The sequence below is a fragment of the Callithrix jacchus genome, chromosome 5, assembly GCF_049354715.1.
Source record: "Callithrix jacchus isolate 240 chromosome 5, calJac240_pri, whole genome shotgun sequence".
Classification (NCBI taxonomy): domain Eukaryota; kingdom Metazoa; phylum Chordata; class Mammalia; order Primates; family Cebidae; genus Callithrix; species Callithrix jacchus.
Window position 1 is genome coordinate 115679670 of NC_133506.1, and position 27540 is coordinate 115707209.

A 27540-nucleotide genomic window follows, 5' to 3' on the forward strand; every position below is an offset into this window, starting at 1 on the left:
AGTGTCAGTTTTGCAAAATGAAAAGGATCTGGAGATTGGTTGCACAGCAGTGTGAATGTACTTAACACTGCTGATCTGTACACTAAAAAATGATTAAGATTTTTGTTTTTGAGACAGAGTCTTACTCTGTCACCCAGGCTGGAGTGCAGTGATGCAATCAATCTCAGCTCACTGCAACCTCCACCTCCTCGGTTTAAGTAATTCTCTTGCCTCAGCCTCCCAAGTAGCTGGGACTAGAGGCACACACCACCACACCTGGCTAAGTTTTTTGTGTTTCTAGTAAAGACAGGGTTTCACCATATTGGTCAAGCTGGTCTTGAACTCCTGACCTCAAATGATCCACCTGCCCCAGCCTCCCAAAGTGCTGGAATTACGAGTGTGAGCCACCAAGCCCAGCAAGATGATATATTTTATATTATGTGTATTTTACCACAGTTAAAAATAATTAATTAAGAAGCAAAGCCCCAAACTTTTCCCAATGTTCCACATCTTTTAGAGTAAAGGCTAAAATCTTAATCAAGGTAATCAGGGTTCCCCATCACTCTATCTTTCCCTCTGTTTCCCAACTTCGAGTCATGCCAGAGAACCCCAAGGTCCCACACAGGGCTCTATAGCCCCAGACAGAGCCTCCTGCTCCAGACAAGCCTCACTCCATCTCTTTGCTGAGTTCTCTGTTTTTCAGAGAGCATTTCCCAAGCTACCTTAACAATTCAACCCTGCAGGCATTCCTGTATTCCTTCCCCGCTTAAGTTTTTCCACTGAGCATTTATCTAATATATCACGTACAGTACTTATTTATCTTGCCTATTACCTCTTCCTGCCACTAGAATGTGTCCTATATGAAGGTAGAGATTTTAGCCTGGTGTATTCACTACTGTATACTATTTCCTGGAATATAGTGGTGCTTAATATATGGTAAACAAATGAATAGATAAATGAGGAGCTCCTCCTTAGTTGTTAAAATTCAGCTCAAAAGTGGTGTTCAAGGCTGGGCACAGTGCTCATGCCTGTAATCCCAGCACTTTGAGAGGCTGAGGCGGGTGGATCACTTGAAGCCAGGAGTTCAAGACCAGATGGGTCAACATGGCAAGATCCTGTCTCTACTAAAAATACCAAAATTAGCTGAGTGTGGTGGTACACACCTGTAATTCCAGCTACTCTGGTGGCTGAGGCACGAGAATTGCTTGAACCCAGGAGGTGGAGATTGCAGTGAGCCATGATTGTGCCACTGCACTCCAGCCTTGGTGACAAAGCAAGACAAAAAAAAAACAAAACTGATGCTCAGCCAGGTGTAGTGGCTCATGCCTTTAATCCCAGTATTCTGGGAGGCTAAGGTGGGAGGATCTCCTGAGCCCAGGAGTTCAAGGCCAGCCTGGGCCACATGGTGAGATGCTGTAGCTAAAACATATTTAAAATTTAGCTGGGCATGGTGGCATGTGCCTGTGGTCCCAGCTACTCAGGAGGCTGAGGTGAAGGATCATTTGAGCCCAGGAATTCCAGGCTACAGTGAGCTGTGATCTCACCACAGCACTCTACCCTGGGCAACAGATGAGACCTTGTCTCAGAAAGAAAATAAGTGATGCTCTTCCTTCTCTTCCTTATGTGGGCTCCCTGCTGTGGCCGGCCTGCACCCTGCACAGGCCTTCAGCCTGACCCCTAGAATATTCAACAGCCCCTAGTTCTTCGCTAAACAGATTTGTGTGAGGCCGGGCATGCTGGCTTATGCCTGTAATTCCAGCACTTTGGGAGGTTGAGGTAGGTGGATCACCCGAAGTCAGGAGTTCGAGAGCAGCCTGGCAAACCAACATGGCGAAACTCCATCTCTACTAAAATACAAAAATATTTGCGAGGCCTGGTGGTGCATGCCTGTAATTCCATCTACTCAGGAGGCTGAGGTGGGAGACTTGCTTGAACCTGGGAGGAGGAGGTTGCAGTGAGCTGAGATCATGCCACCGCACTCCAGCCTGGGTAACAGAGCAAGAGTCCATCTCAACAACAAAAACAAAAATAAAAATAAAAAATAAACAGTTCTGCTAATAGAGCTGTTTCCCCAGTGCTTGGCACAGAGTTAGGCATAATGTTACACCAATGTGTGAATGGATGGATGAATATACGGACCTGGGCGAGGCTGAGGGGGCAGCTCTATGTGCTAGCTCCTCAGGGATGGGAGAGGAATCTGTACCTTCTCTCCAATCTCTGTCTGGTCCCCACCAGGCAGCATCTTCAGGTCATCTAGCAAGGCACAGGCCTCCAGAGCTTGCTGGTAGCGCTTGGGGTTCAGGGCTTGGCCAAACAGCACGTTTTCCTGAAGAGTACAGTTCCGGATCCATGCCTGCTGGGGCACATAGGCCACGGAACCCTGGCCACAGGAGAAGCTTACCTCAGGGCTTTGCCCCAGGCCTGGCTGAGTCCCACACCCTGCCCAGGAGCCCCTATCTCTCTCACCTTCACGTGCACTTCACCTTCTAGCTTCTCCATCTCTCCCAGCAGGGCGGACACCAGCGAGGACTTCCCACACCCCACAGCCCCCACCACGGCCACCAGTGCCCCTTTTGGGACCTGGATGTCTAGGCTGGGGGGCAAGGAGCCCAGTTAGAGGCAGGGATCAGGATTTTGGTCTCCAACCCTCCACCGGCGAGCCAAGCCCTCCTCCCTTCCAGACACCACCCCGGCAAACTGAAGCTCTTCCTGCATTCTTGGTCAAAGGGCTTTGCAGGGTGGGTGCTGCTATTGATCTGAACTTCTGGGTCACTGTGGGCAGCTGGGAAGGGAGTGCGAGAAGCTGGTACCTGTGCAGGCTGGGGGGAAGGCCCTGGGCCCAGGTGAAGGTGCCACTGTGTATGGTGATGGCATAGCCTGAGAGGACCAAGGTGGGCAGGGTCAGGGAGGCTGGGGGCAGGGAAAGGAGAATAGGGAAGGAGCCTGGCCCATGGGGAGGGGATCCTTGGGAGAAGAGAGGAAGAGAGAGGTGTGGGGAGCCTTGTGGGGGAGGGTGGAGTTGAGCAGAGAACCCAGAAGAGGGAGAAGGAGGTCACAGAGTCAAAGCCGACATGAAAAGAGGAAGAAGAAAAGGGGTCAGGAGAGAACAATGGAAAAGCTTGGAACAGAGGGTTTTCTGGAGCAAGGACTGGGGCAGGCAGCCCAGGTAAGGGCTCTCCACACCTGGGGAGATGGTCTTTCTTTCCACACACTGGGTGTCAAGTTCATCTTGGCTCAGGAAGTGCTGGATTCGTTTCAGAGACACGCTGGCCTGCAGGAGGATGTGAGTCAGCCCTAGAGACTGCAATTCCCCACCCCCAACCCCTGCCCTCAGCCTGTCCCCAGCATCCTGAGCTAGGCAGGACCCCCTGAGGGCCCAGACACTAGCACTGGGGCCCCTCCCATGACTGAGCCTTCCATGGCTCCCACTGCCAAAGAGAAAGTCCAAGCTGGCAAGAGGAGATGATCTTCAGAACTCAGGTTTCTAGAGACCCGACCTCACCCCTACTGTGACTCCAGATGGCCCTTGACCTTAATGACCTCATTCAACCTTGAATACCTCTTCATAATACCAGCGGCCCTCCCCCGACTCCAGTAACTTCCCAATTATCCCTTGTCCCCAGTGACCCTTCCCTGACGACCCCAACAACCTGCTCCACCTCCAACAGAGCCCCCAGCCCTACCCAGGGTTACCTGAGTCAGGTTGCTGATTAACTGGGGCAGCATGTTGAGGGGAATTCTTAAGATATTAAACAAGGACACGGACACGAAGGCCTTCTCGGCGTCCAGCACATTGTTTGGGTCCACATACACGTACACCCAGAGGGTGATCAGGGTCACCTGAGCAGCATAGCGGTGGTGTCAGGGTGGAGTCCACTGAGCTCCGGCCATGCCTGGGCACCCAGAACCCCAGAGGCAGGGACCCAGCCCTGATGCTGAGCCTCACCAGGAATGGGCTGCAGATCCAGATGAAGGTGGATATGGCATGGAGGTAGGCTGCCTTGCGCAGCAGCTGGAGCTCATGCTGTCTGATGCCCTCCACCTGCTGCAGGAAGCTGGGCTCCCAGGCGTACAGCTTCAGCACCTTGATGCCATTCAGGATCTCACTCATCAGCTTGATGCGTGAGTCCTTCAATTTCATTTGCTCCACCTGTGTGGGCAGAAAAAGCTGCAGTGGCACACCTGCTCCCCTCCCTGACCTCCTACCCACAGGGTCCTATCTTCTGTCCATTCTCATCCATCGCAGCCATTCCACGCCACCCACCACTCCTTCTCACACCTCTTTGCCAGGCCTGTGCTGTGCCTCAGCCTGGAATGCACAGCCCTACTTCCCCGTGTCCCCTGCCTGCCGAGATCCAGCCCCACCCTTAGTGCCATTGTCACTGGCCTTCCGAGCAGCATCCTGGGAAGATCCTCTGTCCCCTGCCCTGGGTTTCTTCTCCTATGTCTTCTTCTTCTTCTTGCTATTATTATTTTTTTAGCGACGGGGTCTCACTGTGTTGCCCAGGCTGGACTGCAGTGGTACAGTCATAGCTCACTACAGCCTCAAACTCCTGGGCTCACTTGATCCTCCTGTCTCAGCCTCCCGAGTAGCTGGAACTACGGGCATGAACCACCTTGTCTAGCTATTTTTTAATTTTTTTTGTAGATACAAGGTCTCACTATGTTGCCCAGGCTGGTTTCAAACTCCTGGCCTCAAGTGATCCTCTCACCTTGGCGTCCCCAAGTGCCGGGATTACAGTTGGGAGCCACCACACCTGGCCCTTCCCTGGGTTTCTAAAGCACATTGCACTTTCCTTTTGTCTTTTTTTTTTTTTTTTTTTTAAAGACGGGGTTTCACCATGTTGGTCAGGCTGGTCTTGAACTCCCAACCTCAGGTGATCCGCCCGCCTTGGCCTCCAAAGTGCTTGGATTACAGACGTAAGCCACCATGCCCAGCCACTTTCTTTTGTTCTATAACCATCCCTTTATGTATATGTTTCTCTAATCAGACTGTGAGCTTCCTGAGGGGATGGGTTGTTTATTTCTCTTTGTTCTCTGAGACCTTAACCCAAGGTGTGGCACACCAGATTAATGTATTCATTCAACCCCTATTTATGAAGTGCCTACTACATGCCAGGCCATGGGCTACATGTGGAATTTGTCACAATGAATTCAGACAAGAACCCCGCCATCATACAGTTGACAGTCTGATGGGGGAGGCATAATAAGCAAAAAATGATCTGAATAAATGCTTAATTATTAATCATTATGTGTGCTCTGATGGAAAATCACAGGATCCTGTAAGAAAGTGATGAGATGGTGGCAGGAAAAGTAACTTAGACTGGACAGTCAGGGTGGGCCTCCGGAGAAAGTGACTTTTTTTTTTTTTTTGAGATAAAGTTTCGCTCTTGTTGCCCAGGCTGGAGTGCAATGGCACCACCTCGGCTCACTGCAACCTCCGCCTCCCGGGTTCAAGTGATTCTCCTGTCTCAGCTTTCCGAGTAGCTGGATTACAGGCATATGCCACCACACCAGGTTAATATTGTATTGTTAGTAGAGATGGGGTTTCTCCATGTTGGTCAGTCTGGTCTTGAACTCCTCAGGTGATCCGCCTACCTTGGCCTTCCAAAGTGCTGGGATTACAGGTATGAGCCACCGTGCCCAGACGAGGAAATGACTTTTATGTTGAGAGGTGAGGGAAGGAAAGGAGTTAGGCAGGTGAGGAGGGGGGAACAGTATATGGGGTGGCCCCCAGAGTTACCCTGAGCTTGGTGCTGTGGAGAAAAGAGAAGGCTAGACTGGCTGAAGCTTGGTCATTCCCCAGTGGGTGGGGACTTGCCAGGCAAGCAGGAGCCTTACCTAGGGGGGTTGTCATTTTTCCTATGGGAAGTGAGAAGCTACTAAAGACTTCAATAGGCCCGGCATGATGGCTCACACCTGTAATCCCAGCACTTTGGGAGGCCAAAGTAGGCTCATTACCTGAGATCAGGAGTTCAAGACCAACCTGGTCAACATGGTGAAACCGTTTCTCTACTAAAAAAAACCATACACACACACACACACACACACACACACACACACACACACCCCTTAGCCAGGCATGGTGGCGTGTGCCTGTAGTCCCAGCTACTAGGGAGGCTGAGGAGGGAGGATTGCTTGAACCCAGGATGCAGAGGTTGCAGTGGGCTGAGAACATGCCAGTGCATTCCAGCCTGGGCTACAGAGTGAGACCCTGTCTCAAAAAAAAAAAAGAAAAGATACTTCAATAAATGTTTGCAAATAGTAGACTGAGTGACTAGCTATTCATGTTCAGCACAGTGCAGTGGGAAAAGTCCTCGTTAGTCTTGTTAGAATGGGATACTCAGGTTCGAGTCCCAGCTCTGCCTGATTCTGGACTGCCATCATTTCTCCAAGCCTTGGTTCCTCAGCTACCAAATGAGAATGTCAGGAAAACCCTCTGAGAGTTGCGAGGGCAGAGAGAGCTATGGTTTGTGCAAGTGGCTAGTAGCCACCCATACTTAGGAAGCAAGGTAGTTGTGAGGCCCCAGGGTTAGTGGATCCTGTCCCCCAGGCAGCAGGCCGGGTGCAGCACCTACCTGGAAGGCACGCATCTTCACGGCCACAGCTCCGTTGAGTGGAATCAGCAAGACCATGAGAGCAACTCCAGCCAGGACAGAGGGACCTAGGTTCTGAGGAGGAACCAGTGGATAGATGACACATAGGGACAGATTACCAAAGTCTACAGAGAGAACCCAACAGACAAATAGAGGCCTGTTGGCTTGAAATGTGTAGATGGGCAGGAAGCAAAAGAGGGCAGTTGGCCAAACAGATAGAAAGTCAGAATGACCACAACACTTGGAGAAGCAGCCAGCCCTTAGATACAACGACAGGGACAAAGAGCAGACATGAAGGCAAATACAGATGATGACAGCCAGAGTCACACCCACCTCCCTCCAAGTCTTTCTTTCCTCCCTGGCTTCTGTGGGAAGGATAGCAATAGATGCTGGTAAGATTCAGTTGCAGACACCAGCATCCTCCAAATCCTATTCCTCTATCCCCACCAATGCCCAGGGAAGCTCTTGTGCCAATTCTATATCCCCTCTGCTAGCTCAGAATAACCCTCTTTCTTTTTTTGTTTTGTTTCTTTTTAGAGATGAGGTCTTGCTAGGTTGCCCAGGCTGGAGTGTGGTGGCTATTCACAGGCACAATCATGGCACACTGTAACTAACCAGAACACTTGGGCTCAAGTGATCCTCCTGCCTCAGGTACATGAGTAGCTGGGACTACAAGCATGTGCCATGTACCCAGTTCCAGAATAATCCTCTCTTGTCACTTCTGCAGCAAGGTCAGGGGAAGGGGGCAGAGGCCAGGGTTGGAGAGTCACCTGCCAGAGGAAGTACATTGCCAGGATGATCTGCAGGGGTGCCGACCACAGCAGGTTGAGGAAGGGAACAAGGTCCATGAAGCGCTGGGCATCCACTGACATGAGGTTGACAATTTCCCCCAAGGTGGATGCACGTTTGACTGAATTGGTGATAACCAGAGCCTGCAGGTAGACAGTAGGCAGGTGGACTTGGCTGCCAGCCTCTTGGAAGCTGCCCAGGGCCAGCCTCTCCCCCAGGCCCTGCTTCAGCTGACCTTCCTGTAGATGACACCTATAATCCCGGTACGGAACTTCAGTCCGGTCACAAAGATGCAGTGGTAATATTGCTGTAAGATCAGCGACTGCATCATGGAGCACAGGAACATCAGCCCAGCCACCAGGAAGCCCCACCAGGAGGGGGCCATGGGGTTGGAGATAAACCTGATTAGGACGCTGTGGGGAGGAGAGAAGGGTGAGGTGGGGAGGAGAGAGGGGTGAGGTGGGGAGGGGAGAGGGGTGAGGTGGGGTGGAGAGGATTGAGGTGGGGAGGAGAGAGGGTTGAGGTGGGCAGGAGAGAGGGTTGAGGTGGGCAGGAGAGAGGGGTGAGGTGGGGAGGAGAGAGGGGTGAGGTGGGGAGGAGAGAGGTGTGAGGTGGGGAGGAGAGAGGGGTGAGGTGGGGAGGAGAGAGGGGTGAGGTGGGGAGGAGAGGATTGAGGTGGGGAGGGGAGAGGGGTGAGGTGGGGAGGGGAGAGGGGTGAGGTGGGGAGGGGAGAGAGGTGAGGTGGGGAGGAGAGGGGTGAGGTGGGGAGGAGAGAGGGGTGAGGTGGGGAGGGGAGAGGGGTGAGGTGGGGAGGAGAGGATTGAGGTGGGGAGGAGAGAGGGTTGAGGTGGGCAGGAGAGAGGGTTGAGGTGGGCAGGAGAGAGGGGTGAGGTGGGGAGGAGAGAGGGGTGAGGTGGGGAGGAGAGAGGGGTGAGGTGGGGAGGAGAGGATTGAGGTGGGGAGGGGAGAGAGGTGAGGTGGGGAGGAGAGGGGTGAGGTGGGGAGGAGAGAGGGTGAGGTGGGGAGGAGAGAGGGGTGAGGTGGGGAGGAGAGAGCGGTGAGGTGGGGAGGAGAGAGGGGTGAGGTGGGGAGGAGAGGATTGAGGTGGGGAGGAGAGAGGGGTGAGGTGGGGAGTGCTCCCCCCTACAGCTGCTCCCTCCTCTACTGCCCTCTGCTTTTACCTGCAGCCTCCACTGCACCCCCGGCCTCTGAAACTTCCATCTCCTCCACCCTTTGGGCCAGGGAGGGTCAGCCCAGTGCTGCCTCAAGACCGAGACCTTCTGGCTCCACTCTGCCTTCACCTCCTTCCCTATCCACCATGGACCCTGTTGCATGCCCCAGTTATCATGGTCTCCCTGCCGGCCTCACCTGCCTGCCTTCTTACCTCCTGAACCATATGGTAGGAAGAAATGCCACGTTTCCATTGATTGGACTTCCCTGCTCCTTCTCTTAGGCTGCTGGGGACTCTGGATTCTGCCACATGACCACAGACTCTCACCGCTAAATCTACCTTTCCAACCTCAGCAGCCCCAACACTGCCCAGCGACTTTCTCTGGGTCCCTAATCGGCCTCTGCTCTTGGGGCCTTCCTCACCTCTCTTCTCTTGCCTTCAGGCCTGTCCCAGCCTCCACCCCTCTCAGCAGCTACCTGCCTTCTCGCTTAGCCACCCATTGAGAACTCCCAGATCGAGACCATCCTGGTCAACATGGTGAAACCCCGTCTCTACTAAAAACAAAAAAATTAGCTGGGCATGGTGGCACGTGCCTGTAATCCCAGCTACTCAGGAGGCTGAGGCAGAAGAATTGCCTGAACCCAGGAGGCAGAGGTTGCGGTGAGCCGAGATCGCGCCATTGCACTCCAGCCTGGGTAACAAGAGCGAAACTCCATCTCAAAAAAAAGAAAAAAGAGAACTTCCTGCCACCCACACACTGCCCTCTTTCTTCCGGTGCTCAGGCTGTGGGAGGCTGCCCCTGCCCCTGCCCCTGCCCCCGAGCCCCGGCCTTCCTCTGTCTCTTCAGGAGCTTGCCGGGCTGTTGCCCCCTGTGCCGCTGAGCTTTGCCCTGGCCACCTCTACTGGAAGCTCTGCACCTTCCCCTACTGACACGACCGGGTCTCTTCATTGTTGGGACACGCTCCTGTCCACCCCATTGAGCCCTCCAGCCATAATCATGCCAGGCCTCCCCTTCTGTGATAGCTTGAGTTGTGCCTCCCAAAAAGAAACATCCGGCTCAACCCCTGGTACCTGTGAACATGGCCTCATTTGGTGAGGTCATATTGGAGTAGCGTGGGCCCCAGTGGCCCCAGCCCAGTGACTGGTGTCTCTCTCTCTCTCTGTTTTTTTTTTTTTTTGGAGACAGGATCTCTCTCTGCCACCTAGGCGGCAGTGCTGTGGCACCATCATGGCTCACTGGAGCCTCAACCTCTTGGGCTCAAGCAGTCTTCCCACCTCAGCCTCTTGAGCAGCTGGGACTCTAGACATATGCCACCATGCCTGGCTCATATTTTAACTTTTTAGGGTCTTACTATGTTGCTCAGGCTGGTCTCAAACTCTTGGGCTCAAGAGTTTGATCTCTAGCTAGATGGGAATCTCCCCTTGGAGGGCTCACCAGCACTACTGGCCCAACGTGCCCAGACGCCACCCACCACCTTGCCCCATGCCCAGCCTCCTCCTCCCACTGAGCCCATCGTCTCAGCAAAAGATCCGTCATTCTCCAGTCACCCAGGCCCGGACCCAGGTTGCCTGGCACTCCTTTGTCTCCCTGGCGCACACACCCATCCCCCAAATAGCTCCTGAATGCTTATCTCATTCCTGGCCTGGACTCCATCTGACCGGGTTGGCCCACTTCCATCCAGCCACCCTGCCCTACATCCCCCACACTCCTGGCAGGAGATCCTTGAAGCCAGATGCCCCTCCCTGGCTCAGATCTTTCAAGGATATCCTTAGCTCTCCCTCTCTCTGTTTTCCTGCCCCTCCCTCTCATTGCCATTTCCTCTGCCACTCAGAAACACCTGAGTCATGCTGTTTCAGTGCTTTGTGACTAAGCCGGCTGAACTTTCCCCTCATTCTTCCCTACTTGTCCCTCCAAATCTGTTGGCCTCCTGAGCCAGTGAGTGCTCCCTGCTCCATCTCAGGCTGGCTGCTTTGCCCCTCCCAGGGTTTTCTAGACACCTGAGAACACTTCTGCCCCCGCTGAATTCTAACTGACGTACACGTTTTTTTCTCCCGTAAGACCTCAAGACCATCCTATTGACCTCTGTATTCCTAGTGTCTAGCATCATTCTGGTACCCTGGAGGTTCAATAAGTGTTTGCTGAACAGATTAATGCATACACGGAGGGGCAAGGAGGTGGGGGCTCAGCTACAAGGCAGCTCTCCTTCCCACTCTCTCATCTGAGAGCTCCTTTTAGTCCAAGCCACTCCAGAGACAGGCGTCAGAGCCTGACGTGGGGGACAGAGCACCACAATCGGAGCTCAGAGCCCTGGCCTCAGACCCGATGCCTTCTTCGCTAGCTGGGTGCCTGCCCTTGGCCAAGTCACTTCACCTCTCTGAGTTCCTGCTTTCTCATTCGTGACACAGGAATGGGGCAATTCTGCATAGGATTGTTGGAAAGGTTTAAAGACCCAGTGCTTGTTAATGTATCCACCACGGTGCCTGGCACGTGGTTTGTGTACAGCAGTGATAAGTTGAACGTGAATTGGGAAACAAGTCAGGCAAGGCCACTTGCCAAGGGCACACAGGAAGTGGAGCTAGCCCCTCTGGCTCCTTGTCTGGGGTTCTTTCCATTGTACATTCTTCCTTTCTCTGGTCCCAGCCCTCTGGGACAGCCAGCCAGCCCCGCTGCCCCGGGTAAGGCTGTAGCGAGCTGGAGTGTGGAGAGACCTGAGCAGCTGCGGGTTGATGAAGGAGAGCAGGTCCTGGATCAGCTTGAAGCAGGTGCTGATGAGCAAGCTGGAGCCGAAGGTGGTCAGCAGCGCCTGCAGGAAGGAGGGTTGTCGGGGCCTAGGCTGGGCCCCCAGCAGCACCTCGTCCTCGCTGGAGGCTTTTTCCCCTGGCGCCGCTGCAGCCTTGTGTCTGGTCCAGGGAGGAAGAAACGGTGGGTTAGGAATGGGCATAAGGGCCACAGGAAGCCAAGAGCTAGGCTGGGCTGGCTAGGAGTGAGGCGGAGGCAGGAGCTGTTTTCTTGGCTCTCAGAGCTGGGATGGAGACAGACGGCATGAGAAATGCACAAGTGACTCTGTCCTTAGCTGCCAGAGGGCATCGGAAGGGGTGGCCAGACGGCTACTACGAGGACTTTAAAACCCAGCTACCCCCCACCACCCTTGTGTTTGGCCCTTTCCCTGCCTCTCCAGGGCTGGCCCCAGGGAGGATGCCAAGAGGGAAGAGGAGATAAGATCAAGGATGGCTGGTGGTCTGGCCACTGGGCAGCTGAACAGGAAGGGCGTGGAAGTGGCAGGGAGGGACAGAGAGGGGGGTGCAGCAGGCAAACTGGGGGCCCATAGGTCTTCCTGGAAGCTTCAAGCCATGAAAGCCAGGATACTGCTAAGCATGCCCAAGCCTAGGTTCCTCCAACAGCTGCTGACAATTGGTCACTCTCGGCTGAGCAAGCGCTGAACTGGATTGTGGATGGGAGGGGGAGCGCTCAATCCTGGGGGCAGAGTTGGGTGGGGAAGGGTGATGCTGAGCCCAGCTCTCTTGGTGAGACAGTTGGCCAGAGACAGTTTGCCGGTCCTTGATGGGAGGCTGCCAGTGGGAAGACCTCTCAGGGGAAGATTGTCGCATTCAGCCCCTGCCTCCAGACAGGAAGAGACAGGCTTGGCAGAGGTGTGCTGGCTCCAGGCCCTGGCATCTGCCCTTGCAGGTAGGCAGGGTAGTGCACTGATAAGAGCAGGCCCTCTGGGGCCAGCCAACTGTATGTGGACTCCAGCTCTGCCACCACCAACCTGGGGACCGTGGGAGGTCCTCTATTAAAATCCTGTGCTTCGGCATCCCCATCTGTTTCTGCTGTTGTTAAGGTCTCACTCTGTTGCCCAGACTGGAATACAGTGGCACAATCTCAGCTCACTGCAGCCTTGACCTCTTCTCAAAAATCCTCCCACCTCAGCCTCTCAAATAGCTGGAACTACAGGTGCATGCCACCACACCGGCTCATTTGGTTTATATTTTTGTAGAGACAAGGTCTCACTATATTGACCAGGCTGGTCTTGAACTCCTGGACTCAAGCAATCTCCCTGCCTTGATGTCCCAAAGTGCTGGGATTATAGATATGAGCCACCACACCCGGCCCCAGTGTCCCCATCTGTAACACAGGGACACTAGAACCTACCCTGTAGGGCTGTTGAAAAATTAGGTGAGGTCATCTACATGCTTAGGATGGGACCTGGGATGGAGTAGGTGCTCCAAAGTGCCAGCAATTATCCTGTCCCCACCAGAGCAGGAGAACTAGCCCCATCCAGGCCTAAGATTCCCATAGAATGGTGCTGAGGCTGCCAAGAAGTCACCTGTTCCTGCTCTGCTGCCCAGCAATGCCACCCTCCCAGGCCTACCAGCGCCATCTGCAGGAGACCTGGGGTAAGCGAAGGGGCTAGGTGGTGGGCTGTGGGCAGCAGGAGGGCCTCACCGTGCCGTCTGCTTCTGCTGCTTCCTCCATGCCTCCAGCAGCTGCTGCACCACCATCTGGGATCTGTCCTCCTCCTTCAGGGACCAGAGGTCCTTCTCCTCCAGGGGATGCCAGTAGCCATGGATGGCCATCCTGGGGGGAGGTGAAGGCAGGCAGGCAGCCCCACAGAGGGTCAGAGTTTAGCAGCCTGGAGCCAAGGGCCAGTGTCTCCAGGACCCCAGGTCTCCAGAAAGGAGGGTCTCCTTTGGGCCCTGTGACCAAGAAAGGTGTCTCCTTCATTCCCTCAGTGAACAGGTTGGAGGTCACTGCCTCTCCTTCCCAAGTTCCTACCTCTACCCCCTTCTCCTTCTCCCTGGGTGCCCCATCTCTTCCCCACCCCAGGCCCTAGTGATGGAATCCATGCTGGCTGGGGCCCTGGGTGAGGACAAGGCCTGGGGAATTCGGCCTCAGCCTTGGGTGCTTCCTCAGTGCTGTGAGGTTAATGAGTTGTCACCCAGATCACAGACACAATTATCCTGCTCAAGCCGCTCTGAGGGGCAGCCAAGGAAATGATGGGATGCAAGTTTATCCCAAACAGAAGAGCTTCGAACTAATGACAGTCTCCTTCCAGATGCTGGGGTCTGTCCCCACAGCCTGTCAGATGCAGGGCTGGCCTGTAGCCTGGGGGCAGTGCTGGGCCAGTCCAGGCCTCTGCATTCAGCCCCACTCCCAGACTACTTCCCCACCCTCTCTGCCCCTGCCCTGTGGCCACTGGGGTGGGGGTTGGGTAGGCAGCCAGCCAGATCCCTAACTGCTGGCCTGCTCCGCTTCCTCCATCTCACCTTCTGTCCCTCCCCTCCCTCTGGCCCGGGCTGGTAGAAGAGCCAACTCACTTTGTGAACCACCAGAAAAACAGGCGGGAGAGAAAGCCAGCGCTGGTCTCGGGGTAAGGGTTCTAGAAGGTGAGAGAATAGGATGGGGGAATCCTAATAGATGAGGGGATCAGAAGTGCCCACCACCCTCTCAAAGCAGAATAGGGAAATGGAGGCGACCCTTGTTCCTTCCTGCTCCAAGCCCCAGTTTACAGATTGTGGAGATGACCCCTCTCCCCCTTGGAAAGGAACTGGAGGGGTTGGGGGCTGCTGATTAGAGTTGGGCTTAGGACTGCACTGTGGAAGCCCCACACTCTCCATGGCAAACTCACAGGGTCGACATTCTTTGCAGAGAAAAACGGAGGTTTCTCCCTGAAGCAGGCCAAGATGAGGGCAGAGAGTACCAGGGCAAAGTAGATGTAGAAGGTGGTAAAGCGGAAGGGATCTGAGATCTCGCCCTAGGTGGGAGAGTGGAGGGGAGTCAGAAGCTCTGGAAAAGCCTGGGTCTGCAGCCCCTGCCCTGCGGAGTCCCTTGGGGCATCAGGCTCCTCTGGGGCAGGAGGCAGCACCCAGGGGCCTCTAGTCTCCTCTCAAAGGACTCTAAGAGATGGGGAAGAATCTCAAGGGGGCTGTGGTTCAGCGAGGACCAGGTGTGGGGCCAGCACCTTATGTACATGACCTTGTCTAACTGGGACATCAGCCTATAGGCAGGACAGCTCATGATGCCCTTTCTGCAATTAAGGAAATGAGGCTCCAATGGCTTCAGCGACCTGCCCAAGCCCACATGGGGAGCAAGTGGGTGGTTCAGGGCTTATGTTCTTAGCTCCTCTCCTTGCCTGCTTTCCGTTGAGATGGAGAAATGGGAGGCGCTAGATGGGCCCCCCGTGTTCCATCCCACCAGCCCAACACCATAGCCGCTGAAGATCAAGAGGAAGGCCAGGAACTGAGGGAGGTGGGGAGAAAGGAAGAGAACATGCTGATGGGTCCTCTAGGTAAGCCGGAGTTCTTCACGTGTGTCTGCATACATGCGCATTCCATGGCCCCGACTGACACCCGCGTCAGACATTGCACTTGGTGGTGGGTGCCATGGAGCAACCCCTCCCCTCACATGACAGTCCAACAGTGGTGGCATCTCTGCTCATTCCTGTGTGATGCTGGGGCCCCCTCCTCAGCCTGCTTCCAGGTAGAAATGCGGCAAGTGGAGAACAACAGATTGAATAGCAAAGAGGTCCTGGGAGTACGGATGGGGGTGGAGTCGGCCTCGGAGAGGCACCTGGGACCCAGCAGTGACTTTGAACGCTGAGATCACCCTCCTATTCAAGGCTAAACTTGGCAGATTCCTCTCTCCCCGCACCTTACCTCTGCCTTGGCTGAAAGGATCTTGGAGCGGAAGGGAATGATGGCACAGACCACACACAGGAACCAGAAGATAATGAGGACCCCTGATGACTGGACTCCCTGTAGCCGCTCATATTGGATCAGCAGGGTGGCCAGCAGCTGTGCAGGGAGGGTGGGCGGAGAAGGCCCAGGCAGAGCACACACATCTAGACCTGCCTCCTTTCTCCCCATCCCACATGACCAGAAGTTTCTGGAGCCACCCCCTTCTTCTTCCCATTCCTAACCTGTGCAGCCCTCTCCCCAGAGCCCTCCGTTTCCTTATCACAGTCCACAACCCACTGGAGACCCCCCCACCTACTTTCCTAGGGACCACACTGACCATGGTGATGCCCACCACCAGCGGGGTGACAAAGAAAACAGGGGCAGGGGCCCGGCCATGGACCAGGCCATGGAAGGAATAGAAGAGGTCCGCCCAGGAGACGCACCACAGCAGGACACCCAGGACCTGGAAGAGAGCACAGGTCAGAGTCTCCATCCCCAGAGGCAAGGACAGTCCTCATTGGGAGGGGAAGCCAGCAGAATCTACTAGGCCTGCCTGGGCCTGGCACTGAGGTCTGGGAATGGAGCTGGCCAGAAGCTTGTTGGGGATGGGGATAGTGTTGCTGAACTTGCTTAAACTTTCCCAAGCGGGGAATATGCCAGCTGCTGTATACATTCCCAGCTCTCAGACTGCCATGGCCCCAAGCTGCAGGGGAGGTGAGACTGGGGAACCTAGTCTAGCTGAGGAGGTGGGAGAGGGCCTCACTGAAAGCAGAATCTTAGCCAGGCACGGTGGTGGCTCATGCCTGTAATTCCAGCACTTTGGGAGGCTGAAGCAGGCAGATAACCTGAAGTCAGGAGTTCGCGACCAGCTTGGCTAACATGGTGAAACCCCGTCTCTACCAAAAATGCAAAAATTAGCTGGGCATGGTTGCGCATGTCTGTAATCCCAGCTGCTCAGGAGGCTGAGGCAGGAGAATCACTTGAACCCAGAAGGTAGAGGTTGCAGTGAGCCAAGATTGTGCCACTGCATTCCAACCTGGGCGACAGAGAGAGACTCTGTCTCAAAATAAATACAATAAAAGCAGCATCCCCAGGACCCAGCCCCACTGGTAGGAGAGCCCTGAGCCACTGACCGTCTTGAGCCTGGACAGGTGGGAGAGGATGATGTAGCCACGACTGTGATGCCGCAGGTAGAGCAGGTAGCAGGGCAGGGCGACCCATAGGTAGATGCAGGGCACCCAGGCCAGCAGGGAGTTCTGGAAGCAGGGAGTGAGGTCCGGGTTGTCTGTGTGCACAGACAGGTTGGAGTCCTGGGGACAGAGAGAACAGTTCAGTGCCGTGGCAGCCCCGCAGAGAACTGGGCTCTCTCGAGGAAGATGGCTTAGCTAGAGAGATGTTCCATCAGAGACGGGTAGAGTAGAAGACAGGTGAGGAGAAGAGAGACCAGATACACGAATGAGCAGTCATGGTCCCAAGTGTGTGTTCTCCAAGGATGCCATAGCGGCCCCCGCTTCCTTATATTTTCTCTTTCTCTTCAATTGAGGCATAATTTAAGAGCAACAACAAAAACTGCACCCATTTAAAGTGTACAATTCAGTGAGTTTTGATAGTTGTCTACATCTGCAAAACTGCTGGCCATGTTACCTTATGGTCGTTTGCAGTCCATCCCTCCCAGGCTCATTTTCTATCATTCTGGATTCTCACTCTTTTTTAAAACGAAGTTTTAATTTTATCAAAGCGATATATGCACATAGCTTAAAAGACCACTTTCTCTCAAGGCCGTTCCTGGGCCAGAGATAAGGAGTTTCCCTGAGGCTTCGTTGCCTCTCCTTTGAAATGGAGGTGACCATCCACTGACCCACCTGTACCTCACTGGGTAGATGTGAGACTCATAGGAACTAAGAGAAATGGAGAGTTTTTGCAAAAACATAGACCAGAGTGACCAACTCTCCCATACGGGTGGGACTTCTCTGGTTTTAGCACTGAAAGTCCAGTGTCTTGGGAAACTGCTTGGTCTTGGGCAAATCAGTATGATTGGTTTCTTTACTGGTCCTGACAAGACTGCCTCTTACCTCTGACTGTAACTAACCTAGGAGTCTTTTTGGAAGGGGATGGAGGAATACATTCATTAATAAACACATGTTTTACTGAGATTGTTTCCTCCAAGGCCACCAATGTACTAATCTATTTCTTACCTTTTTTGCAAAGCATTAGATGTTTTTTAGAGCTGCTCAGAAAATATCAACAAGAAAAACCACCCACAATCCTATCCACCTAGAGACATCTGTTACCTTAGGATATAACTGCCTATTTTTCAATTGCCAATTTAAATATCATTTTTATTTTTATCAAAGTTATACATGCACATAAACCTTTGAATTTTCTTTTTCTATTTCTCTGTTGATTTGGTATGGTTTTGTCTTTCAAGTTGGAGGTATTAAGTTCAATTTGGCCTAAAGCTGCCTCCTTACATAGTGAACTGAAACCCAACTTAATATGTGAAGAAACCTAACTTGAGAGTTCCTTGTAACAAGTAGCTGAGTCTCAGCCAATCGCTGCAACTGAGCTTTCAGCCAGTCGCAGACTGCAAACTGCACAGACCTGTCCAGATAAGGCAAATGCCAAGTTGTAAATCAGGCTATTTCTATATGTCACCTTTTTTTCTGTGTGTAAATACTACTTGACCACATAGTTAGGTGGAGTTCTTTAAGCCTTTACTGGCTTAAGATGCTGCCCGATTCGTGAATTGCTTCTTTTTTCAAATAAACTCTGCTACATTAAATTTGTCTAAAGCTTTTCTTTTAACAGATTGGTGTCAGAAGTGGGATCTGAAGTAGAAATCCAGTGACCCTGAGGACCACTGAGTGACCAAGTAAAGGTACCTGACAGGGTACACTGTGCCAGTTGTTCTCTTGCAGCAGCTGGAGGTCAGGCATCAGTTCCATCTCAGATTCCAAGCTTCAGGAATTTGTGTTTTGAGTTCTCCAAGTTCGTTTGAACAATTCTTAGACAGGACTGGGTCCAAGAGCAAATCAGATCTGATAATTAACTGGAGTGGATCCAGTTAGAAGCCTCAGGCAGGTGCCTTTTGAAAGCAAGTTCCTCCAAATCTAAGGAGTCTGGGACTCCACCTTCTGGGACAGTGGCTAACTTCATGAACAAAAATTATGAGGACCATGTGTATTTTTGGAAAAATGGGTTAACTTTGCTGAGGATAACTTAAGAGTTACAGTGGCCACAGTGGGAAAGTTTTGACCTAGATAAAATTGTTCACTTGCAAGGTGCTAGAAAAGAAAGGTTCGAAAATGCCACAAAAGCAATGGGTTGCGTTCTGTAATTGGTACACAGAGCCATCTAAAAGATTAAATGAATAAAATTGCTTTTTTATAAGGTTCCTTACAGAAATCAAACAAAAAAGAACTTAAAAGTCCCTTCACAAATCTCATTCAAAATCTTTAGCCATCTAGGTAAGAAATCTTGCTCCACTGGACAGAAGAACAATTTGGATCCAAATATTCTTTAATATATTCAGGAGTTTTACATTATTGTACCTGGCACATGGCTAAAATATTGAAATGAAAGCTATAAGATCTGTTGCTGTTTACGTTTATATATGTATAATATAGGTATGACAGTTTCTATCTCCTTTTAATGTTTTAAAATGAAATTATAAAAGAGCTCTATTTTGCTGGTTTTAAGAAAAATAAGTGTTTATATAAATGAAGTATTCTCTCAGAAAATTAAGAACTACCTCGAATACTTTTGTAGCTTACCTGACTTGGGTAATCTTTGGCAAACAAGAACATTGTTGGTTTGATTAAGACAGACATGTTTTCATAGTTTTTGGGATTAAATATCATACAGATGCATGACTTCCTACTGGGAAAATAAGCTTAGGTTGTCTTTATATTATAAAATTTGTCAGCAAGAAAAACAAAATGATGACTAGTTGTTTATTTTCTCATCTTTATAGACAATCCAAGTATAAGTGTTGAAAATAAGTGAGTTACAAGGTCAGGAGTTCAAGACCAGCCTGGCCAATATAGTGAAACCCCGTTTCCACTGAAAATACAAAAATTAGCCAGGCATGGTGGTGGGTGCCTGTAGTCCCAGCTACTTGGGAGGCTGAGGCAGGAGAATTGCTTGAACCCTGGAGGCGGAGGTTCCAAGATTGCACCACCCACTGTGCTCTAACCTGGGCGACAGAGTGAGACTCTGTGTCAAAAAAAAAAAAAAGAAAAGAAGTGAGTTAATCGAATGTAAGTAAGATAAAAAATTCCCTTGTAAAAGATGTCCTTCCTATACCAGAAGGTTTTATTTTATCATTTTTTTTTTTGAAACAGGATCTCACTCTATCACTTACCCTGGAGTGCAGTGGCAAGATCTCGGCTCACTGCAAGTTCTGCCTCCTGGGCTCAAGCAATCCTCCTGCCTCAGCTCCCACAAGTATCTGGGACTACAGACACGAGCCACCACATTCAGCTAATTTTTGTATTTTTGGTAGAGATGGGGTTTCACCATGTTGCCCAAGCTGGTCTTGAACTCCTGAAGTCAAGTGATCCACCCGCCTTGGCCTCCCAAAGTGCTTGGATTACAGGCATGAGCCGCCATGCTTAGCCACCAGAAGGTTTTTACACTCTTATTATCAAGAATAGAAAGTTGAGGAGGAAGGAAACCTGTACAAACAACAATTTAGTTTTCAGGCCTCGCAAAACAAACAAAAAACCTAAAAGGATATAAATGAAATGTTGCCTCCTTTACAGTTTGCTGCTACAGAGAGACTAAAGACATTCTGGACCATTGATAAACATGCTCTGCGCCACACTGACAAATTGTACTACGAGAAAGCTCATGCTTTAGAAATTACGGTTCATAGATTTACCAGTCTACAGATTGCTGGTGTGACACACAATTCACAAATGCTTACTTTTTTTTTTTTTTTTTTTTTTAATGAGACAGTGTCTCGCTTTATTGCCAGGCTGGAGTGCAGTGGTGCAATCTCAGCTCACTGCAACCTCCACCTCTCGGGTTCAGGTGATTCTCCTGCCTCAGCCTCCCAAGTAGCTAAGATTCCAGGTGCATGAACCACACCCAGCTAATTTTTATATTTTTAGCAGAGATGGGGTTTCACTGTGTTGGCCAGGATGGTCTTGATCACTTGACCTCGTGATCTGCCCTCCCTGGCCTCCCAAAGTGCTGGGATTACAGGCATGAGCCTGTAATCTGGCCTACAAATGCTTACTTTCTAATGTTCATGGAAATTAAGGTCACTAAGGGTTAAGAATTTGTTTTTTGAGATGGAGTCTTGCTCTGTTGCCCAAGCTGGAGTGCAGTGGTGTAATCTCAGCTTACTGCAACCTTCATCTCCCAGGTTCAAGTGATTCTCCTGCCTCAGCCTCCCAAGTAGCTGGGATTACAGGTGCCCACAACCATGCCTGGCTAATTTTTGTATTTTTAGTAGAGATGGGGTTTTGCCATGTTGGCCAGGCTGGTCTTGAACTCCTGACCTTAGGTGATCCACCCACCTTGTCCTCCCAAAGTGTTGGAATTACAGGTGTGAGCCACCACACCCAGGCTGCGTTGACTCTTAAGGCTTGGCTGTCTCAGCATTTTGGAGTGAGACACTAGAGAGTTTGCTGCTCTGTATGTTGGAGGCAGGTGGATTTGGGACTGGATCTGTGACTCCTCAGGACAATCTGCAAACAGTGATGAGGGAGAGCACCAAGGACTAAGAACCAAGACATAGAGTGTGACTGAAGGCAGAGTACTAAGGACCACGCTTATTGGCTACTGGGCTTCCCTGTAGAGTGATCAAGTAGGAGCCTGGTCCTTTCGGAAAGAAAGACTCACCCAACAACTAGAAGAATCTGGAAGTCTTCTCTCTGGGACCAATTAGGAATGAGGGCTGAGGGTTCTATCCTTCAATATGCAGACTTTTATTTAATTCCACAGAAGAAACTGCTGGTCTTCTGTGAAGTGGCTGGGATTTGCCTGGCTTTGGGAGGTATGGCTAAGTGACTTGGGTGTTTTGCCTCCCCTTCCACATTCTCTGCTGCCTTCAGCCCTGCTCTTCCCCTCTGGTCCCCGAGCTTTTTCAGACTCCATGTGGCCTTTAGTTTCAGCTGTTCTCCTCTGCTGTGTTAGTGATCATTCCTCGACCTGTTTTTCACTTTCCAAAAAGGTGTTAATAACTTGTCTGCTGTTGTCTTCTCGTCTCTATGTCCTTATATGTTTACATTTCTTATTCCTTACTGTCATTTTGGTGGAAAATGAGGAGGGACTGGAGATAAAGTGTTGTGTTCAATCCACCCTGTAGAACCAGAGCTCCCTCCAACTACAATTTTTATTAAGAGATGGGGTCTCACTATATTGCCCAGGCTGGAGTACAGTGGCTATTCACAGGTGCGATCCCACTACTGATCAGCACGGGAGTTTTGACCTGCTCTGTTTCTGACTTTGGTCCATTCACTCCTCCTTAGGCAACCTGGTGGTCCCCCGCTCCCGGGAGGTCACCATATTGATGCCAAACTTAGTGCGGACACCCAATTGGCATAGCGCACTATAGCCCAGAACTCCTGGGCTCAAGCGATCCTCCCACCTCAGCTTCCCAAGAAGCTGGGACTACAGGCACTTGCCACCACACCTGGCTTTTTTTTTTTTTTTTTTTTTTTTGAGGCAGAGTCTTCCTCTGTCTTTCAGGCTGGAGTGCAGTGACGTGATCTCAGCTCACTGCAATCTCCACCTCCCGGGTTCAGGTGATTCTCCTGTCTCAGCCTCTCAAGTAGCTGGGATCACAGATGCCCACCACCACGCCTGGCTAATTTTTGTATATCTAGTAGAGATGGGGTTTCACCCTGTTTGCCAGGCTGGTTTTCGAACTCCTGACCTCAGGTGATCCACCCACCTCGGCCTCCCGAAGTGTTTGGATTACAGGGATGAGACATTGCGCCCGGCCTCCAAAGGTGAATTAAACAGACCTATTTCAGACTTCATGCAGGAACCCCTGCAACAGTATGGGCTTCCCCCATGTCTTGGAAACAACTCTTTCCCAGTCTCCTGGTTTCTTGGCAAGCGATCCTTGCTGTCTCCTTATCTCCCTTCTAGTTCACCCTGCAGACATGGGCCCTAGCCCCCTAGTTCTGACCTTCCCTTGGTGCCCTCTCTCATCATTGTTCACAGATTGTCCTGAGGAGTCTCAAATCCAGATCAACAGCTCAACTCACCTCCTGAGCCTCAGCCCCTATTTCCTGCTGCCTCTCAGATGGTGTCCCCATCTGTCCACAGCCACCTCATATTCAACACCTCGAACTAAGCTCCTTCACTCCCTGCCAGGACCAGCCCTTCCTTTGACCTTGCCTGCCTCTGCCAAGGGTATCACCATTCTCCCAGCTACCCTGACACCAGTGAGACACAGGCCCTGCTGATTACTGATGGACACAATGTAGCTGGACAAAGAGGTGTTTGAGACTTGGTAGGGAGACTTTAAAAGACTTAGGCAAGGTCACACAGCTTAAAAGAAGTCACACTTGAGCTGTGCGATCTTGGCCAAGGAGCTTAACCTCTTCCCTCTCTGGACCTTCGTTTCTTTAAGGGTAACATTGGGATGATAATATCTCTCACCTGGTTCCTCCCACCTGGCCCCTTGGACCCTTACCTTTTCATGAGCAATTGCTATGGACTTCTGGTCTCTTCCCTTCTGATTCCCTGGGGGCCTAGATCCCTCTCGGTCTTCCCTTCCTTTCTGGTCACGCCATTGCGGTCTCTTTGCTGATTCCCCTGCCTGGTGTGAGAGGGCCCCAGAGCTCAGTCCTTTCTTCTTCTTAGTGCCTCCTTATCTGCACTCACCCTCTTGGCAATGTCACCCAGTCTGTACCATCTATATGCCAATGACTTCCAAGTCTATCTCTCCAGCTCATTGCTCCCCAAATCTCCAACTCTATATCTAACTGCTGACTTGATATCTTCACTCCATGCACCCTGCAGTCACCTGCAAGGACCTGCACGATGTCCCTTCTCCCAACCTGTGACCCTCTCACTGCGCTCTCTGCTTCACTGCCACCACTGGCCTCCTTGCTGTTTCTGAACACACTTGCCTTTGCTCTTGCTTTTTTCTCTTCCTGGGCACTCCTCCCCCAGACATCCTGAGTCTTTCTTTCTCAACAAGGCCTACCCTGACCATCCTGTCTAACACTGCCTCTGTGTCCCAGCCCCGTACTCCCAATCCCCCCACCTTGCTTTGCATTTTCTTTTCTCTATAACACCTATCACCTTCTGACATGACATATAATTTACTAATTTATCATATTTTCTCTCATCTTTTCCTTTACTTGCTGACATGTAAGCTCTTTGAAGGGAAGAATCTTTATTTTATTTATCAGTGTATCCTAACTACTTAGAATGGTGCCTAGCACATAGTAGGTGCTCAGAAAAAGATTGGCTTAAATAAACTAAATGTTTATTGAAGACCAGGGACATTGCCCAGTGGTGAGAGGCGAAGGCAGGAGGATCACTTGAGGCCAGGAGTTTGAGACCAGCCTGGGCAACATAGCAAGACCCCGTCTCTACAAAAATTTTAAAAATTAGCCTAGTCTGGTGACATGCACCTGTAGTTCCAGCTACTTGGAGGCTGAGACGGAAGGATCTCTTGAGCCCAGGAGTTTGAGGCTGCTGTGAGCCATGATTATGCCACTGTACTCCAGCCTGAGCAATAGAGCAAGACCTGGACTCTTAAAATTTATATGTTTTTGAATAAATGAATGAATGAATGAAAGGATAATAGTATATTATTGCTCTAAACCTTCAGCTCCCTACTGCCTAGAAGGCAAAGTCCAAACATTTTACTATGACATTTGAAGCCCACAGCTGGCCTTGAACTATTTAGCTATGTGAACTGTTGAATCAGCTATGTGCTTGAGTTCTGAGTTCTCCTATCTTTTTTTTTTTTTTTTTAGATGGAGTCTTGCTCTGTTGCCCAGGCTGGAAGGCAGTGGCACAATCTTGGCTCACTGCAACCTCAGCCTCCTGAGTAGCTGGGATTACAGGCATATGCCACCATGCCTGGCTGATTTTTGTTTGTTTGTTTTTTTGAGACTCAGTCTTGCTCTGTCACCTAGGCTGGAGTGCAGTGATGTGACCTTGGCTCATTGCAACTTCTGCCTCCAGGGTTCAAGCGGTTCTTCCACCTCAGCTTCCTGGGTAGCTGGAATTACAGGTGCCTGCCACTATGCCGGGCTAATTTTTGGTTTTTGTTTTGTTTTTGAGAAAGAGTCTCACTCTGTCACCCAGGCTGGAGTGCAGCGGCACGATCTCGCCTCTCTGCAACCTCTGCCTTCAGGGTTCAAGCAATTCTCCTGCCTCAGCCTCCCAAGTAGCTGGGACTACAGGTGTGTGCCACTACACCCAGCTGAATTTTGTCTTATTAGTAGAGATGGGGTTTCATGATGTTGGCCACTCCTGACCTCAAGTGATCCGCCAGCCTCAGCTTCCCAAAGTGCTGAGATCACAGGGGTGAGCCACTGCGCCTGCGCAAGTTCTAGCATCTCAAGAACATGACTCATGGAAGGGCAGTGATCTGCATACCCTGCTTCCTTTCCCCAGCCTGCCTTCCCTTAATCCCATCTGAAGCAGCCCTCTGCCCTCCAGTGCCCCTGCCCACCTGAGAGATGGCTCTTTCCAAAATACAGCTCTGTGCCTCTTATCTCATGCCCGCAAACCTGCCATGACTCCTGCTGCTCACTAAGCCATATCCTAGCACCCAAGCTGGCCCTCCAGACCCCCCATGGCACCTCCTTCCACCCCCTTTCCAACTGCTCCCTTTCTGCACAGCCAACTCACTTCATCCCAAACCTGCTGACATTCTTGCTCCTACACTTTTGTTCAGCCTAGTCCCACTTTATTCCACTTGTCAAAATCATAACTGAAGCCCTCCAGGGAGGGGTGGCAGGCCTGGCTGAAAACCACCTTCTCCACCTTGAGCAGCCTTCCTCCTAGAGAGACCCCCTTCCCTGGAGCGCCACTCTTGCCCTTGACAATGCTTGGCGAGGGCCTTGGTGAGTCAGGCAGCGGGCTGGGTTCTGTGGGCCCAGTGGTACGTTGGGCAGACCTATCCCTGCTCTGTGGGGCACACGGTCAGGCTGTGCTGCATGGGGGCATTTCGCCGAAGGCCCAGATGGGCAGAGGTTGTACCAGGTACATCTTGTATTCTAGAGTCCTATTCACTATTCAGTAGTTGCTCAAACAATGTGAGCCAAGGACCCACAGACTCTGGCTGAGTCCCTGACATGCTGGCCCAGGGCTGGGCACTGGGTCACAGGACACACCTCTAGGCACGGTCAGGCACCCCAGTTAGCTGCCATCTAGAGAACCTGTCCCAAAGCCCTGAACACAGATCTTCAGGCCTCTGGACCTGGAGTGCACATCCCCCTTCTCTGGGCCCAGCCCAAGCCTCACCTCCTACAGGGAACCTCTCTGGGGCACCCAGCCTCTGCCCTGCCCTTGCCTTACACTGGCAGCCAGGTAAGTGAGGGAAATGAAGGCCCCTAATGTTTCTCTGGCATTTTATGGCTGCACTTACCTAGCTGTTATCTGGATGTTGTCTCAGAACAACTTCCAGAGGCGTGTAGTGGGGGCACTGTCAGGCCCAGTGTACGAAAGAAAAAGTGGCTCCACCCACTTTGGGAACAGGTTGAAGGAACCCCAGCCATGCGAAGCCAGGACAGGTGCCCGGGCTTTGTGATGCCACATGGGGGCACTGACTCTCAAGGGGGTGTGCATGTTGAGGACAGGAGCCCAGGCGTGGGGACATGATAGGAATCGCTGTGTGGATACGCAGGCTGCTGGCGTGGCTCTGTAAGGTGGGTGGGGAGCAGCCACAGGAAGAACCCCACCCTGATGCGGAGGACCCAGGAGGGCTCTGCCACTTCTGAGCCATGTAGCCATTGGTGAGCCCCTTCGTGCCCTTGAATGTCAGTCTTCACCCGTGAGACATGGGAGCAGTGACAGCATTCAGTCACCTCCCCACAGCGGGGACAAAGCAGGGAGATTGAACAGCGAAGCACCCAACTGCAGCAGAACAGCACTCAGGGAGGCAGGCAATAGAGCCTGCAGCAGAACAGCACTCAGGGAGGCAGGCAATAGAGCCTGCAGCAGAACAGCACTCAGGGAGGCAGGCGATGGAGCCTGCAGCAGAACAGCACTCAGGGAGGCGGGCGATGGAGCCTGCAGCAGAACAGCACTCAGGGAGGCGGGCGATGGAGCCTGCAGCAGAACAGCACTCAGGGAGGCAGGCAATAGAGCCTGCAGCAGAACAGCACTCAGGGAGGCAGGCAATAGAGCCTGCAGCAGAACAGCACTCAGGGAGGCGGGCGATGGAGCCTGCAGCAGAACAGCACTCAGGGAGGCGGGCGATGGAGCCTCCAGCTGCTGGGCCTTGTTTCAGTTTCACAGACACCTAATCTGTGGCAACAACCGGGTGAGTTTGAGGCATGAGAACTGAGTGGCTGCTTTGATCTGCAAGGGCACCCAGCCTGGACTCCTTTCCTTGAAATAAGCATGTCTCAGCTGGGCAGAGCCCTCCCCAGCAGGCAGGGGGCACCCGCCCACACAGGCCCTCACCCCTGACTCCCTATTTGGTTCACTCCAGACTCGAGCCAGGACATCCATGGGACATGTCATATACAACACATCCAGAGCTGAGCTCTCAGCCATCCCCGCCTCCCCAGCCTGCCTCCTTCCTGTCTCCCTTCCCAGGCCAGAATCCTTAGAGTTGCCCTGATTCTTCTCTCTCTCCCATCCCACATCCAGCCTCTCAGCTAACCCTGTCCACGCTACCTTCAAATTATAGGTTGAATGACATGACAGTGCCATATTCAACTGTTCTGTTTTTTTTTTTCCCCACTGTAGCCTTGACCTCAAGCAATCCTCCTGCCTTGGCCTCCTGAGTAGCTGGGACTACAGGCATGTGCCACCACACACAGCCAATTTTTAAAATTATTTATTTATTTATTTTTTGAGATGGAGTCTCACTCTGTCACCCAGGCTGAAGTACGGTTGTGTGATCTCGGCTCACTGCAACCTCCACTTCCCAGGTTCAAGTGATTCTCCTGCCTCAGTCTCCCAAGTAGCTGGGATTACAGGCGTCCACCACCACGACTGGCTAATTTTTGTATTTTTAGTAGAGATAGGGTTTCACCACATTGGCCAGGCTGGTCTCGAACTCCTGACGCTGTGATCTGCCTGCCTCAGCCTCCCAAAGTGCTGGGATCACAGGCATGAGCCACTACCCCTGGCTTTAGGACATTGATTGTTTTACTGCCTCTTCCCATAGAA

General features: G+C 51.9%; 1 protein-coding gene across 4 annotated transcripts in view; it reads right to left on the reverse strand.

Annotated features, from left to right (window-relative positions):
* ABCC3 (ATP binding cassette subfamily C member 3) overlaps positions 1-27540 on the reverse strand; it is a 55645-nt gene that overhangs the window by 20732 nt on the left and 7373 nt on the right. For 3 of the 4 annotated variants that reach the window (XR_013535864.1, XM_035301217.3, XM_078374183.1), the window contains 16 exons: positions 16347-16523; positions 15551-15676; positions 15193-15330; positions 14166-14291; positions 13855-13916; positions 12983-13114; positions 11245-11436; positions 7600-7777; positions 7346-7507; positions 6558-6650; positions 3926-4129; positions 3673-3819; positions 3163-3250; positions 2790-2856; positions 2446-2572; positions 2183-2359 (listed from right to left, as the gene is read on the reverse strand). Coding sequence is in view for 3 of the 4 variants with exons in the window: in XM_035301217.3 (XP_035157108.3) it covers positions 2183-2359; positions 2446-2572; positions 2790-2856; positions 3163-3250; positions 3673-3819; positions 3926-4129; positions 6558-6650; positions 7346-7507; positions 7600-7777; positions 11245-11436; positions 12983-13114; positions 13855-13916; positions 14166-14291; positions 15193-15330; positions 15551-15676; positions 16347-16523 (2196 nt within the window). In the remaining variant the exon portion in view is untranslated. Of the gene's footprint in view, positions 1-2182; positions 2360-2445; positions 2573-2789; positions 2857-3162; positions 3251-3672; positions 3820-3925; positions 4130-6557; positions 6651-7345; positions 7508-7599; positions 7778-11244; positions 11437-12982; positions 13234-13854; positions 13917-14165; positions 14292-15192; positions 15331-15550; positions 15677-16346; positions 16524-27540 lie in introns of those variants that run through there. The other variant, XM_078374184.1, reaches the window with a different exon arrangement.